Source organism: Mya arenaria, chromosome 5 (assembly GCF_026914265.1).
Source record: "Mya arenaria isolate MELC-2E11 chromosome 5, ASM2691426v1".
Taxonomy (NCBI): Eukaryota; Metazoa; Mollusca; class Bivalvia; order Myida; family Myidae; genus Mya; species Mya arenaria.
The window spans coordinates 10,078,261-10,094,877 of record NC_069126.1 but is presented as its reverse complement, the minus strand read 5'-3'; the positions used below and the strand labels follow the sequence as shown (position 1 = coordinate 10,094,877).

The window sequence follows — 16,617 nt, the reverse complement described above, 5'->3', positions numbered from 1 at the left end:
CCTTCAGTGATTTGCTTAAAATTAGAAAAAGAAGTACTAACAAAAACCCTTTGAGGCCTATTAAACAGATCATGAGATAACCATCTTAGCACATTTCCTGATGTTCCGTATTCCTGGAGTTACAATATGAGACCACGATGCCAAACTCTGTCAAACGCTTTGGATATATCACAAAATACAATACTGATTGATTGTTTGTCATTGAAGGATTTACAAATTTGAAAATATATATCTTTTCGTTGGTAAACCGCCTTAAAAAAGTATAATATGAATCATGTGAATGTACATCAATGTGTTCAAAGTATTATGGTTATATGAGTGGTTTGATTTTTTATATATATCTATTAATTCATTAAATTTGATTCTATATATGATGAACTAGTATTGACATCGTGAGTGTCTTAATAATATTAAACAATAAGTATTGGCGCGAAGCGAGAAAGGTCTTTAATAACATGGCTTCTGATTGAACTGATGCCCTTTCAGCTATATTTCAATTTCCACAACAATATCTTTTTATGTTATGAAATGTTTCAGACCTCAGCTGGAGTCAAGCCAACCTCAAGACAAGCGATTTTCTGGTTAAGACACATAAGACCAAATGTGTTTGACATTTTCAGACGAGGGCTTACCGTAATCCATTTCTCGATCAAAGGAGAACGATGGATGAACTCAGAGAAGGAGGATGTTAGTTTAATGGCGTTGTATTTGTAAATTTCTGATACTCTAATTGCACATTGACTTCACGTTTCAAGCTTTTGAGGCCTTGAAACTCCGCCTAATTCATTAACGTAAGCCATCCACCAATACTACAAAATGCCACAGGTAAAGTTACAAAATGTTATTACAGTTTGTATAGTTGAACAGTTTTTACCAAATGCTTTTTTGTTACAGGTATTATGTATAATAGGAATCAAATAGATACAATTGCTTTATAATCATGGCAAAAAAAAGTTTTATTACATTCTTTTGATATAGCATATCATAATAGTAGCGTCATAATGCTGTTATTAAAGAATGGAAACCATGCAAAAATAATATAATGGTTAATCAATATAATTTAAACATAGAAATAATCTCAATGTTAATATCTAATATGCACTTACATATCCTAATGACGGATGGCTTACCTTAAGTGAATTTAAGATCAAATACAACAACTAGTTTTTACATATCATCGAAACCGACTGCCGCCTTTAGCCATTTGGCGTTTACTTTTACGTATCACGTGGAGCTAACTACTGAACAGGCGGTCTTTAAAGGTGCACTCTCACAGATTGAAGGTTTTGGCAACTTTTTTTTATTTTTTGTCTTGGAACGAGCCAATTTTTGCGAAAATCCATGGAAACCAGTGATATAAGACTGCTGACAAACAATCAGATCGCAGATTTATTATATTTAAGCTCAAAAATTAATGTTTTATGCATTTTCATAAACCGTTAGTAACGGTTTAAGCCATACAACATTGATTTTCGAACGGAAATATTCAAATCTGCGATCTGATCATTAGTCAGCAATCTTTTATCATTGGTTTGCAGATACGTACGCAAAAAATTGCTCTTTCCAAAACAAAATATAAAAGCATGTTAAAACGGTAAATCTGTGAGAGTGCAACTTTAACCCCAACAAAGCATCCATACATCTTCAACTGACCAAGTAACTTGTTAAATAAAATAACGTTTGCAAAAATGCCGCGATGACTAACGAAATTCCTTGACCTGTTGTTGTTGTTTTTTAAATGATTGTTCGAAGTCACTGTGAGATGGTGCACAATCAACGTCTTTAAGGCGTCAAATGGCATTGTGATCGTGCATTGTGTAACTGAGTGACTACAGGTAGGATACGTACAGACACAGAGCTATTTCATTTAATGGCGCGAAACCGGCTTACACTGTCCCCAGATACATGTTGCAGTTCGGAAGACTGGACATTGGAAAGGGCTTGGGGCTAAGTTTGAGATGCAAGACTCAATAAGCAAATAGTATTGCAAATTGCTATTAAACTAATTATTCTGTTAACAACTACAGCCCATGTTATAAATACCTTCGTCTACAACTGTGTACAAATGTTTTGTCAAAAGATGTGTTGTATTTTTGTATATATTTTGCCTAAATGAATCTAGGGTTCAAACTCGGACTTAAGTAGTTAGTTAGTTATGGGTCCAGGGCAGATATACTTGGCGTTATTCTTGGAAAGGGCTAAAACGGTTTACATACGTTGTCACCGGGGACATGATCCATGGCAGAAGCCTGGATACTGTAGGCAATGAAACACAGGATGGCTCCAAGCCACAGCAACAAGGCGAAACCACCAAACAGCTGCTTGCAGAACTTGAGCCATTCTGGGGTCGTCTTTGGGGGCGTCAGCTCGTTGGGTCCATCTCTGTCCCAAACCTGCTTAGCAAAGTCGGGCGACAGACCCTAGAACAAATAAAAACGTACAATCTTAGAATGTTTATATGAATAAAGTGTGTTTCTTGTCTCTCATCATTCTGGCCCGATCATACTTTACGAGCGGATCGTCCATCTAGCCGCTCCGAGCTGTGTCGTCACACGACGATGGTCAAACTGATTTCGGGGTTACCTGGAGAAATACCGTTGGATCTCATTGCTGGGTATCTGCTTTTCCGTTAAAGATGATAAATGGTAAAAAATTGACCAATTCACCTGATCAAACAACAATTGCAACAGCGCACATTCAGAAGAAGCTCGAGTGAAAATTATGTTATAATTACTAATAATTGTTATTTTGTCAACATAATACCAATTCTTTTCGAAATTTCAACTAAATGGTCCTGACCATTGGCACGGAATGCCGAAAATGGCGACATACAAAATAAATATGAGTTACACTTGATGCTTAACGATGATATAGTCGGTGGTCTAAAACTTATTAAGAAAAAACATAAAAAGACGGACGGACTGACAGAAAATGCAAAAAAAAAAAACGCCGAGGACGGGCAGACACGTTGATAACTATTTGTTTACGGGACCCTAGTAAAATATAGAAATAAATAATATTCTATCTGCATTTATCACATATTGTACATGATTGTGTACCGCGAAACTCCAACATAAGATGCTAAAAATAACAGGTCATGTTGAAGTTCAAGTTCTTGTTTTCGACATTTTCAATAGATTATCAACAGCAAAAATACGTCCTTTGCAGACGCATTAAATAATTCATCAGCAACACTGGCAAATCTGAGATAACAAAGAATAAAACTAACAATTTCCTCGGTCTGTAAGATATCTTACGCAGCTTACACGAAAACATAAATCTTACTAATTGCAATACAAAAGAAAACGTCGAAAGTTGTAGCAGACCTGGCAGTGAGCTATTGCAACATTTGGTAGATGTTTTTTTTTGATCGATCATATCATAAAGACTAGACTGGCTATTACTTGGGGGCGGCGCTCGGAACCTACATCAAACTCGAGTTATCCGATGTTTCGAGTAACTCCGAGTCTTTTTTTTATTTATTTATTTCAGTAATATATGCAAATCGATAATGATACCAAATAATACACTTGGTGGTCGCATATATTTGTAGGCCAATGAAAAATCGAGGATTTTCCCTGTTTACTGCAGCTCTGTATCATGTAGAGCAAATTTGACGGTAAATACAAACATTTATTTCTGTAGAGAGTATTTTGTCGATCTACACAGTGTGTGTATACCACGTAATAAATTACGTCATATATGCTACGTCTTTGTTTAAAGTCTTCATTCGAAGCAAAATATTGCCCTCAAACGTAGCATTTATGACGCAATTTATCACGTGGTATACACACACTGCTTTGGTAAAGTCGTCTATTTTTCAGAGCTCGCTCTGCCCTCTGCGCGTGCGCGAAGTAAATATTATGGACAGATAAGGGTGCCGTTTTCTGGAAGCAGTTTTAGCAGATGCCATGAACCCGAAGTTTAAATAGATGTTTAATCAGCTGTCAAATCGTATTGACATATATTCAGTGCACACTATTTACGTGACAATATTCAAAAAACAAATTGCACTTACGTTTCTTCCTCTAAAATTCTCTCCATAAAATAGTATACAACCAATCAAACAAATTCAGTAGCAACATGTTCAATCTTTTGTTGATCATAATGAATAAAACACTTAACGAGGTCATCCCAGTAAAGTTCTGTACTATGCAAACATACCTAGGTAATTATATCAGTCTAAATATCAACAATATCAACCGAAGTACCATAAACTTTCATGTTTCGGTGTTTTCCATTTTTTATACAAATGTCAATCCATTTGATTTGTTTTAATAACTCACAAAGCCGGAAAAAACACCATTCCCCGACACTCATTTAATGAAACTTTCACATGGGCGGTTTAACTTTCGCGCCGAAATACCACGTGACAACAAAAAGGGAGAAACTAGTGGGTTGAATAAGTGCGAACACCAAAAGTTCATTTAGGCGATCTACAGAAAATGGTGCGAGCTTACTCGCTAATCTCGCTCTATTGTCTGTAGATCGCCAAAATGAACTCATATACTTAGTACAAATGCATTAATATGTACGACAATGACATGAATGAGGATGAGATGAACCAAGTCTGTTTAGCCCGGTACATGGTCTGGAGACACAGTTAGTCTTCCCAGGCCGGTCCATGGTCTGGAGACACAGTTAGTCTGCCAAGCCCTGCCCAGGGTCTGCAGACACACTAAGTCTGGCTGCCCAGCCCTGCCCAGGGTCTGGAGACACAGTAAGTCTGCCCTGCCCGGTCCAGGGTTTGGAGACACAGTAAGTCTGCACAGCGCGGCCCAGGGTCTGGTGACACAGTAAGTCTGCCCAACCCGGCCTAGGGTCTGTAGAAACAGTAAGTCTGCCAAGCCCTGCCCAGGGTCTGGAGACACAGTAAGTCTGCCCAACCCTGCCCAGGGTCTGAAGACACAGTAAGTGTTCGCAGCCCTGCCCAGGGTCTGAAGACACAGTAAGTCTTCCCAGCCCGGCCAGGATTTGGAGACACAGTAAGTCTGTCCAGCCCGGCCCAGGATCTGGAGACACAGTTAGTCTACCCAGCCCGGCCCAGGATCTGGAGACACAGTAAGTCTGCCCAGCCCAGCCCAGGATTTGGAGACACAGTAAGTCCACCCAGCCTGGCACAGGGTCTGGAGACACAGTAAGTCTACCCAGCCCGGCCCAGGGTCTGGAGACACAGTAAGTCTGCCCAGCCCGGCCCAGGATCTGGAGACTTACACTGCCCATAATGTACTGTTATACCTGATGATAGTTCAGTGTAACCAAGTATGACCAAGTTTTAAATATATTTAGTAGGGATGGCAACGAGTACCCGAGTACTAGAGTACTCGATCGAACGTCCGAGTACTCGAGTACCAAATCACTACTCGAGTACTCGGAAAAAATCTATAAAATCACAAAGTACACGATTTACAGACGAAATAACAGATCTGGTTAGTTGCCAAGAGTACAATTTACGGTCCCTCTAATCCCCGCTGTGTACACAATTGACCCTAATAAATTAGTTGAGAGTTGCAAACTGTCAACAAAGGGGCCCTATTTCCAATTAGCACTGATCTCAATAAGCGAAGTTTTGATAGCGGAACTTTCACCTACACAAGTCTATTGTTTACCAATTAGAGACCTTTCATCAAACAATGGACGCTAGCGAGCGAACGAGTAGCAACAGTTACGAGCATTGATTTCTTAATGGGCGTATTTTAACTATTTTGTGCAATGTTTATTACAATTGATTGCAATTGGTTGATATCTTAAATCAAGAATTTTGAATATTAATGAGGTAGACAACAATAATACATTACGAAGTATTTCGTTCATTACTATCAAGCATGAAACAACATTTGTTTTCCTTTTATTTAATTTTCTGTTAAAGTACATAATGAAAGTCTAATTTAAAGATGAAATGACCAATAAGACGACCAACGCACAATATACGTCATGAACGATTCATTTTTTCCGAGTAATCGAGTACTCGATCGAAAGATTGTCCGAGTACTCGAGTACAAATTTTACTACTCGTTGCCATCCCTAACATTTAGTGATGCGGTAGCATCACTCGTCAACTGATCGTTACTGAATTGTGTTCGTCTGTAAGTCATCATCGGTGCCTTCTAAACATATATATGGATATGTTCTAAATGAGTACCCTACAGACTCATTTCAACATTTTATCTTGGTAATTGGTGATCAATATATAATAATAAGCATTTCAATAGATCGGGGAAGAGACCTTCGGGAGTTCGAAATGCATCCAACACTAATTGTATTGAATAAGCGTATCGGTTTGATTAAGAAGAGTCAAATACAGAAATGGTAAACGAAAAACTCTCGACGTACATAGAGAACATTACATACGTACATGCACTAAATTATATGAGCACGTTAGTTTTAGAGCTTTGGTTCAAGTCCGTACCCATTTCACCCTCGTATACATTGAAATGTATCTTACCGAGTTCGGGTCCGTGTTTAGTCTGCTATAGAGCTCAGTGATTGGGATCTTGTGCTCGTCCATGGTCAGCTCCTGTTTGAGCTCGTCCATGTCAGCCTTCTTCTTCTTCTCCTTCTTCGTGTCATCTCCCCCTTCCTCCCCCGGGGTGGCCGCGTACCGGCAACTGTCCTGTTTCAACAAAAAACAATGCTAATATAGAATTGGCACAGCACTGAGGTCAGAGATAATGTGAATTACACGACCGGTGAGCTCAGTTGACAGAGCGTCTGATTTGAAAACAGAGCTGACCGCATACCGGTAACTGCCCGTCAATGAAAATGATAGGTATAGTAGACACATGCATGATACATGCATAGATGCTCTCATGTTTCTACGAGCTAAACTTAGAGAGGAAAAAATATTCACGATAACAACCAGGGTTGACCGCATTACGGTATTTGTCCTGCCGAGACTGATGGGCAACGAATACATACATATATGCATGAATATATCTATGGGGTCATTCAAAGCGTTCTGTTAAATGGTGAATAACTTATCATAATAGATACATGAAATCGCATTTTTGTAATCCCACAAACGTTATGATACTACTCATTGTCTTAAACCGTCAGAGTTGCATGCTTTTGGTTTGTGCTACAAGCCATTGCCATAAATCCTCAGAGTGGCCTTCCCTTGGTATTTGTTACTCCCTATTGTCTTCACCGTCAGCGTTACATGCCCTTGGTATATCTTATAAGCCACTGTCTAAATGCGTCAGAGTGACCTGCCCTTGGTATTTGTTACTCCCTATTGTCTTCACCGTCAGCGTTACATGCCCTTGGTATATCTTATAAGCCACTGTCTAAATGCGTCAGAGTGACCTGCCCTTGGTATTTGTTACTAACTATTGTCTTCACCGTCAGCGTTACATGCCCTTGGTATATCTTATAAGCCACTGTCTAGATGCGTCAGAGTGACCTGCCCTTGGAATTTGTTACTAACTATTGTCTTCACCGTCAGCGTTACATGCCCTTGGTATATCTTATAAGCCACTGTCTAAATGCGTCAGAGTGGCCTTCCCTTGGTATTTGTTACTCCCTATTGTCTTCACCGTCAGCGTTACATGCCCTTGGTATATCTTATAAGCCACTGTCTAAATGCGTCAGAGTGGCCTTCCCTTGGTATTTGTTACTCCCTATTGTCTTCACCGTCAGCGTTACATGCCCTTGGTATATCTTATAAGCCACTGTCTAGATGCGTCAGAGTGACCTGCCCTTGGAATTTGTTACTAACTATTGTCTTCACCGTCAGCGTTACATGCCCTTGGTATATCTTATAAGCCACTGTCTAAATGCGTCAGAGTGACCTGCCCTTGGTATTTGTTACTAACTATTGTCTTCACCGTCAGCGTTACATGCCCTTGGTATATCTTATAAACCACTGTCTAGATGCGTCAGAGTGACCTGCCCTTGGAATTTGTTACTAACTATTGTCTTCACCGTCAGCGTTACATGCCCTTGGTATATCTTATAAGCCACTGTCTAAATGCGTCAGAGTGACCTGCCCTTGGTATTTGTTACTAACTATTGTCTTCACCGTCAGCGTTACATGCCCTTGGTATATCTTATAAGCCACTGTCTAAATGCGTCAGAGTGACCTGCCCTTGGTATTTGTTACTAACTATTGTCTTAACCATCAGAGTTGCTCTTGGTTTGTGTTACAAGCCAGTGTTTTAAACTCTCAGAGTGGCCTGCTCTTGGTATATGTTATAGGACATATTGAATTAACCGTCAGAGTGACATGCCCTTGGTTATTGTATCCACCCATTGTTTTATACTCTCAGAGTGGCCTGCCCTTGGTATTTGTTACAAGCCATTTGCTTAAACCCTCAGAGTTGCTTACTCTTGGTATTTGTTACTAGCTGTTGTCTTAACCGTCAGAGTTGCCTGCCCTTGGTATTTGTTACTAGCTATTGTTTAACCGTCAGAGTGGCCTGCCCTAGGTACTTGTTATAAGCCTTCGTGTTAAACCTTCATAGTGGCCCGACTTTGGTATTTGTTGCAAGCAACCATCTTAAACCCCTCAGTGTGACCTGTCCTTTGTTTTTGTTACTAGCCATTGTCTTTAATAGTCAGATTGGCCTGTCCTTTGTATACATTACAAGCCATTGTCTTACCCGTCAGAGAGGCCTGACCTTGATATATGATACTGTTGTCTTAACCATTAGAGTGGCCTGCCTTTGGTATATGATACTGTTCATTGTCTTAACCGTCAGAGTGACCTGCCCTTGGTATATGATACTGTTAATTGTCTTAACCGTCAGAGTGGCCTGCCCTTGGTATATGATACTGTTAATTGTCTTAACCGTCAGAGTGGCCTGCCCTTGGTATATGATACTGTTCATTGTCTTAACCGTCAGAGTGGCCTGCCCTTGGTATATGATACTGTTCATTGTCTTAACCGTCAGAGTATATGATACTGTTCATTGTCTTAACCGTCAGAGTGGCCTGCCCTTGGTATATGATATTAGTCATTGTCTTAACCGTCAGAGTGGCCTGCCCTTGGTATATGATACTGTTCATTGTCTTAACCGTCAGAGTGGCCTGCCCTTGGTATATGATACTGTTCATTGTCTAAACCGTCAGAGAGGCCTGCCTTTGGTATATGATACTGTTCATTGTCTTAACCGTCAGAGTGGCCTGCCTTTGGTATATGATACTGTTCATTGTCTAAACCGTCAGAGAGGCCTGCCTTTGGTATATGATACTGTTCATTGTCTTAACCGTCAGAGTGGCCTGCCTTTGGTATATGATACTGTTCATTGTCTTAACCGTCAGAGAGGCCTGCCCTTGGTATATGATACTGTTCATTGTCTTAACCGTCAGAGTGGCCTGCCCTTGGTATATGATACTGTTCATTGTCTTAACCGTCAGAGTGGCCTGCCCTTGGTATATGATACTGTTCATTGTCTTAACCGTCAGAGTGGCCTGCCCTTGGTATATGATACTGTTCATTGTCTTAACCGTCAGAGTGGCCTGCCTTTGGTATATGATACTGTTCATTGTCTTAACCGTCAGAGAGGCCTGCCCTTGGTATATGATACTGTTCATTGTCTTAACCGTCAGAGTGGCCTGCCCTTGGTATATGATACTGTTCATTGTCTTAACCGTCAGAGTGGCCTGCCCTTGGTATATGATACTGTTCATTGTCTTAACCGTCAGAGTGGCCTGCCCTTGGTATATGATACTGTTCATTGTCTCAACCGTCAGAGTGGCCTGCCCTTGGTATATGATACTGTTCATTGTCTCAACCGTCAGAGTGGCCTGCCCTTGGTATATGATACTGTTCATTGTCTTAACCGTCAGAGTGGCCTGCCCTTGGTATATGATACTGTTCATTGTCTTAACCGTCAGAGTGGCCTGCCCTTGGTATATGATACTGTTCATTGTCTCAACCGTCAGAGTGGCCTGCCCTTGGTATATGATACTGTTCATTGTCTCAACCGTCAGAGTGGCCAGCCCTTGGTATATGATACAATCCATTGTCTTAAACTGACAGAGTGGTCTGCCCTTTGTATATTCTGCAACTCATTGTATAAATGCGTCCGAGTGGCATGTCCTTGATATATGTTACTAGCCATTGTCTTAACCGTCAGAGTGACCTGCCTTTTGTATTTGTTACAAGCCATTGTGTTTACCGTCAGAGTGGCCTGCCATTGACATTAAAAATGGCACTTCCAGTATACTATCTAAGCGCTGAAAGCATTATGTGGGACTATGATATAAGAAAATATATAACAAGGATGTTAATCCAGGATATAGTCGTGGCGTTTAAGCACGCTTATTTGTAACCACCGTTTTATTTGTATGGATTGGGAAATTGTCGTGTAAAAGGACTACTTCTTTCGAAGCCCATTGTTTGAATCTAAATCAAATGTAAACTCCATCCTGAAATTCAAACTCTACAAGCCATATATATCTCAAAATTATATCATTCAACACTTTATAGACGTGTTTTGATTGAATTGGCATTTGTAATTCGATGTTTAATTTAATAAATTATGTGCTCACTTCACATTCCAAAACATTGCCAAGCGTAAGACATAGCACATGCCTACGAAACGCCAGCTCAATCATCAATCGGTGGTGCAAAAAAAAAAATGAGCAGTCGACACTTCCGTGGTGAAGCTATGCCTTTTGTTTATTTGTACAAACGTTAATATGATTTATTTTTCAATCTTTTATATCTGTTTCAATCGGAGAATGTGGTATCGTGCAAAAACACTTTATCAACAGGTTGGCTAGATCGAGATGTGGTGCCAGGAGCGATTCTCCAAACTCGGACTTGTGCATACTTTGAGATCAGCTAGCATTTCAACTACACTTCGGTGCATAGACACACCGTAAGAACATTCTGGCGCATGCAAATATAATAGTTATGTATTGCAATTAGGCCGATACACATAAAACAATATTAATTCTTCTTAAAAAGGAAATATGCATATATTTTATGAAAGTCCTGGCGCTGTTGCTCATGTGATGGCGCTATTAGTAGTGATGGCGCTGTTAGTAGAGGTGGCGCTGTTAGTTGTATTGGCGCTGTTAGCAGTGGTGGCGCTGTTAATAGTGATGGCGCTGTTAGTAGTGGTGGCGCTGTTAATAGTATTGGCGCTGTTAGTAGTGGTGGCGCTGTTAGTAGTGATGGCGCTGTTAGTAGAGGTGGCGCTGTTAGTAGTGGTGGCACTGTTAATAGTATTGGTGCTGTTAGTAGTGGTGGCGCTGTTAGTAGTGATGGCGCTGTCAGTAGTTGTGGCGCTAGCGCTGTTAGTAGTTGTGGCGCTGTCGAGTATGATTTGCATTGAAAGTTAGTATCAAGCCTTTGGAAGGAATACAATGGTGTGCCAGTTTTTCATGCACTTTTATGCTTCTTTTGCCTTTTTGTTGCGGAAACAACAGGCTAAACGGAATACCTTAACGAAAATTGAAACAGTGTAGTTGAAATGCTGCCAAATTAAGTATGCACAAGTCGGAATCGGAAAAAGCCGCTGGCGCCACAGTTCGCATAATAATGAAACATGATAACCATAGCCTGGAGTCATGATGTTCTTTCACGGTACCACATTCTCAGATTCAAAAAATGTCCATTTAGTATTGCATTAGATGAAATATGAGTCATACTCATGTGTGCACACATAAACCAAGTGCATTGCTGCACCACGGAAGTGTCGACAGCTCAGTCTTTTTGCACCACCTATAAATGGTGGAGCTGGCGTTTCGCAGGCATGTATCAAGCGTAATACTTCAAAATTGCATATCTTTTCTACATAAAATTCTACGAAATATTCAGATTCATGCATAAGACTTAACCACATGTTTAAATATAGTTTAATGGTAATTATGTATGAATTATCAGTTTTCATCAGATTCTTTCAAATTTCAATAAACGTTCAGTTTAAATAAAAATATAAACTGATATGTTCAGCCAACTGTTCTATTTCCATGGCATTAATGGTAAAATCACCTAAACTATCAATACACATATCTCTACGTCCATTGTTCCAAATACGTCTCACTGCATTATAAAGAGTATTTTCCGCAGCATTTTTCCGTAAAAAACTATGTGATATGAGCACAAAATCAATAGTGATTTTCTGTCATGGGATTTTAGTAAAAGTACAGTTTCTTCATCCTTATTTATTGAAGAAAGATAGGACATTTCATCGGCTGAAAGTGTAGGCAAAAATCAAAATTAATCAAAGCCTTATGAAGTGTTATGTTTGTCTTCCTGTCTTGTTTGATCAATGGCCATGGAGGCAGGTCACTCGGGAAGTTCAATTAATTATGCGCATATGACCCCCGGATATATGTAACAGCTACGCCTAGAAACTGTTGGAAATTCAATTTGGCACTATTCTACATCTATAAGAAGCCCGTTTTGTTCAGCCGCATCATGATTTTATGACCAGTAAGGCCCCAAAATGTATTGGTGAGGGTTACATCCTTTTTTAAATCAGTTAGGGTAGGTAGGTTTTTTTAAAATATGTTTTTGTTATTGTTTCATTAGGCTTTATATACGAACGTTATTGTCATAATTGGTAAGTGGTGTTAAAGTAATCTTCTGTATAAAGCGTTAAAGATTTTTAACTTAGTATTAAAACACACATTTAAAAAATACCAATTTAAAAACAGTAGGATCGGCGCCTATTTCGTAAGTAGGGTCGGGTTACCCGAATCAAATGTATTTTTGTTAAGCCTCCGGAATGAAATCCTATTCAAAAGTTGTCATAGGATAGTCTGTGTATTAAATTCAACACACTCTCGTTGTAAACGTAAACACACGCTCGTTGTAAACGTAAATACACCTTGGTTTATCGTTAAGATTTATTTCTAGAACCTATATAGCCTAGGAAATTAATTGGAAAAGAGTCAAAGCAGGTAGATGTTGAATGTGTTATTTTACTTTTATTAAATCAAGTCTTACCGTGTCAGGATTGATGTTGAAACTGCAGTTACTTTTCCGGGGGGGGGGGGGGGAGGGGGGGACTTCTATCTACTATATAGTTATAGATTTATATTAATTCGAACATATAATGTTTGAGTTAATCGACTTGAGTGTTTAATCACATGACACGTGCCAAGAGTCTACGATCCTTAATGATCTCCCAGAGTTCAGAACACGGAATACAGGAAGGAAACAATCAATGCGTTATCTTGATCGTACTTAATGATACAGTGTTGTTTATTTCTGGAGATAGACGGGTGTTGGCAGCCTACAGAAACTCGAACAGATGTATTGCAGAACAATGTACAACACTCTTATAAAGCGTTTAAGATGTGTTTCCTGTTCATATCTTACCACTTCCGATGTATAAGTATGCTAGCATGAGTTAAGGGTTCGTCGTTTTCATCAATTCATATCATGTATATTAAGTTATTAACTCATCAGGTATAAATTGGTATATTTTGCAAACAGGTGTTCAAAGGATTCGAAATGCTTTCCTGATATTTTGTTTTTAATGCATCAACACATGTATAATAAACTCACCATAACAAAGCAAGCGTTAAGTTACAATTGATGGAAAATGTATTAAATATTCAGTAGCTAAAAGGTTGGAGCATGTTTGTAAACAAAGCTGATCATATGGGAACAAAGTTCTCCTAACCCCCAGTGATTTACTTTGATTTCACTGAGAGTTCAATGGCAGAAACGCCTACATTCCCAGGTAGACGCTTTATTGATGCTAATGTAAAAGCTTACTGCGTGTGTTGTGTTGTTTTGTGTTTTGTGTTTGTTCATTGTTTGTTGATCTCCCATTTATTACAAGATCATGTTACGATTCTGAGCTCGTACCTTTATCCATTGTTTCAATTGCAAATTTTATTACTTGACAGTCTGAGAATTCAGCGACCTCGGCTCCATTTATGTAGCTCGTCAAAATTGAACACTAACATTTATGTTGGATCTGACAAGCATGACACTAATAAAGGAAAGGTCTGCATCCTTCATATCGTGTCTTGCTTGGGAATTCAGTTATTGTACGCCCGGCGCCAATCAATATAGCATCAACTTTCAGATCGCTCAGTAGCCGCGTCCTTGACTTATTAGTTTCATGCAACCTTAGAAATCGATGCCGAGATGATGATTAAAATACTTTATCGAATATATAACATTGCGAAGTTAAAATAAATAAAATGCTCCCTACATTATTTCTATAAGAAACTGAGGTTTTCCTTTGGAAACATTTAAGAAATTTGCTTACTTGCTTGCCTTTCATATATAAAATAATAATAAATTTAGAAATAAATATACCTGATTAGACTCTGTTGCCATGATCGAATTGCTGCTAGCTAAATTAACAAAATCCAAAGAAAATAATTGCTGTGAAAGCTTTGATCACGTTAACATCCTAAGAAAACCAATTTCACTTCGTCGTCTGCGAGTTTCACATATGGATGTTAGATGACGTCACAAGTACCTTGCTTTAATAAACTAATGATAAATTGTTATTTTGAAATAGTATTGGTAATACGGAGATTGCGGAATACGTTGTATTTCGAAACTGGTATTATTTCAACATATCATTTTCCATCAATATTCAGCATTCTCTAAAAATTCTTTACAACACACTGTATGTTCCAATATTCGCAGAAAGTACACTCCCAGATTATTATATTCAAGTTAAAATGAAAGATAAGAAGTGTTGAAGGCACTCAGATTTACCGTCGGTCTTCTCCTCCTCGTTAGCATCCTTCTCTATCATTATAATTATTAGCATCCTCCTTTATCATTATAATTATTAGCATTTATTCATCATCATCATCATCATCATCTTCATCATCATCATCATCATCATCATCATCGTCGTCGTCGTCGTCGTCGTCGTCACCACCACCAACAACACCACCATCACCACCATCATCATCAGCAGCAGCAGCGGCGGCATCATCATCATCATCAGCAGCAGCAGCAGCAGCAGCAGCAGCAGCAGCAGCAGCAGCAGCAGCGGTATCATCATCATCATCATCATCATCATCATCATCATCATCATCATCATCATCATCATCATCATCATCATTATCATAATCACCACCACCACCATCAACAACAACAACAACATCATCATTATCAGCAGCAGCAGTGGCATCATCATCATCATCATCATCATCATCATCATCATCATCATCATCATCATCACCGCCACCACCACCATCACCACCATCATCATCATCAGCAGCAGCAGCGGCATCCGCAGCAGCAGCAGCGGCATCATCATCTTCATCATCATCATCTACAAGATCATCATCATCATCATCATCATCATCATCATCATCATCATCATCATCATCATCATCATCATCATCATCATCAATAGCATTTTCCACATTAACATCATCAGCATAACCATTATTAGCATCCTCATCATAAGCATCCTCATCGTTAGCATCTTCCTCATTATTATTCTCCTCATAGGCTTCTTCCTCATAAGTATCCTCCTCATCAGCGCCACACTCATAAGCATGTTCCTCATTAACATCTTCCTCATAAGAATTTACCTTATTACCTTCTTCTTCATTAGCATTTTCTTCATGAACATCCTTATTATAAGCATCCTCCTTATGAGTATCTTCCTCATCAGCATCAACCTCATAAGCATCTTCGTCATATGAATCATCCTGATACGCATCTTTCTCAGAAGCATATTTCTTATAAACATCCTCTCATAAGCATCCTCTTCATGTGCATTCTCTTCGTAAGCATTCTTCTCATTAGTATCCTCCTCATAAGCATCCTCTACATAAGCATTATCATCATGAACATTCTCCTCAATAGCATCCTCATCATAGACACCATCCACATTAGCATCATCCTCATAAGCATCATCATCATGAACATTCTCCTCAATAGCATCCTCCTCATTAACATCATCCTCATAAGCAATCTCTTCATAAATATCCGCCTCATAAGCATCTCCCTTATTAGCATCCTCCTCATTAACATCATCCTTATTAGCATCCTCCTTATAAGAATTCTCCTAAATAACATCTTCCTCACTAGAATCATCTTCAAAAGCATCTTCCTCATAAGCATCCTCCTCATAATCATCACCCTCATTAGCATTTTCCTCATTAGCATCTTTTCTATAAGCATCCTCCTCATAAGCATCTTCTTCATTAGCATCATCATCATAAGCATCTTTTTCATATGCAACCTTCTTATTAGCATCTTCCTCATAAGCATCCTCCTCAAAATAATCACCCTCATTACATCTTCTTAATAAGGATCTTCTTCATAAGCTTCCTCCTCATAAGCATCATCATCATTATCATCCTCCTCATAAGCATCGCCTTCATTAACATTTTCTCAATTAGCATCTTTTTCATAAGCATCCTTCTCATTAGCATATTCCTTATAATACTCCTCCTTATTAGCATCTTTCTCATTGGCATCTTCCTCATTAGTATCCTCCTCATAAGCTTCTTCGCCATAAGCATAATCCTGATACGCATCTTCCTCATAAGCATCTTCCTTATTAGCATCATAAGCACCCTCTTCATGTGCATTCCCTTCACAAACATCCTCCTCATTAGCATCCTCCTCATATGCATCCTCCACTTAAGCATCATCGTCAAGAACATTTTCCTCAACAGCATCCTCCTCATCAAATTTATGGTCATTAGCATCCTCCTCATAAG

The 16,617-nt window shown here is 39.1% G+C and overlaps 1 protein-coding gene across 1 annotated transcript in view; it reads right to left on the bottom strand.

Annotated features, from left to right (window-relative positions):
* LOC128234150 (sodium/potassium-transporting ATPase subunit alpha-like) overlaps nucleotides 1-14,391 on the bottom strand; it is a 33,653-nt gene extending 19,262 nt beyond the window's left edge. The window contains exons 1-3 of the mRNA XM_052948188.1: nucleotides 14,234-14,391; nucleotides 6,446-6,613; nucleotides 2,217-2,420 (exon numbers count right to left, since the gene is read on the bottom strand). Coding sequence (XP_052804148.1) covers nucleotides 2,217-2,420; nucleotides 6,446-6,613; nucleotides 14,234-14,254 — 393 coding nt within the window. The 5' untranslated portion in view covers nucleotides 14,255-14,391. The remainder of the gene's footprint in view (nucleotides 1-2,216; nucleotides 2,421-6,445; nucleotides 6,614-14,233) is intronic.
* Nucleotides 14,392-16,617: the final 2,226 nt, after the last annotated feature.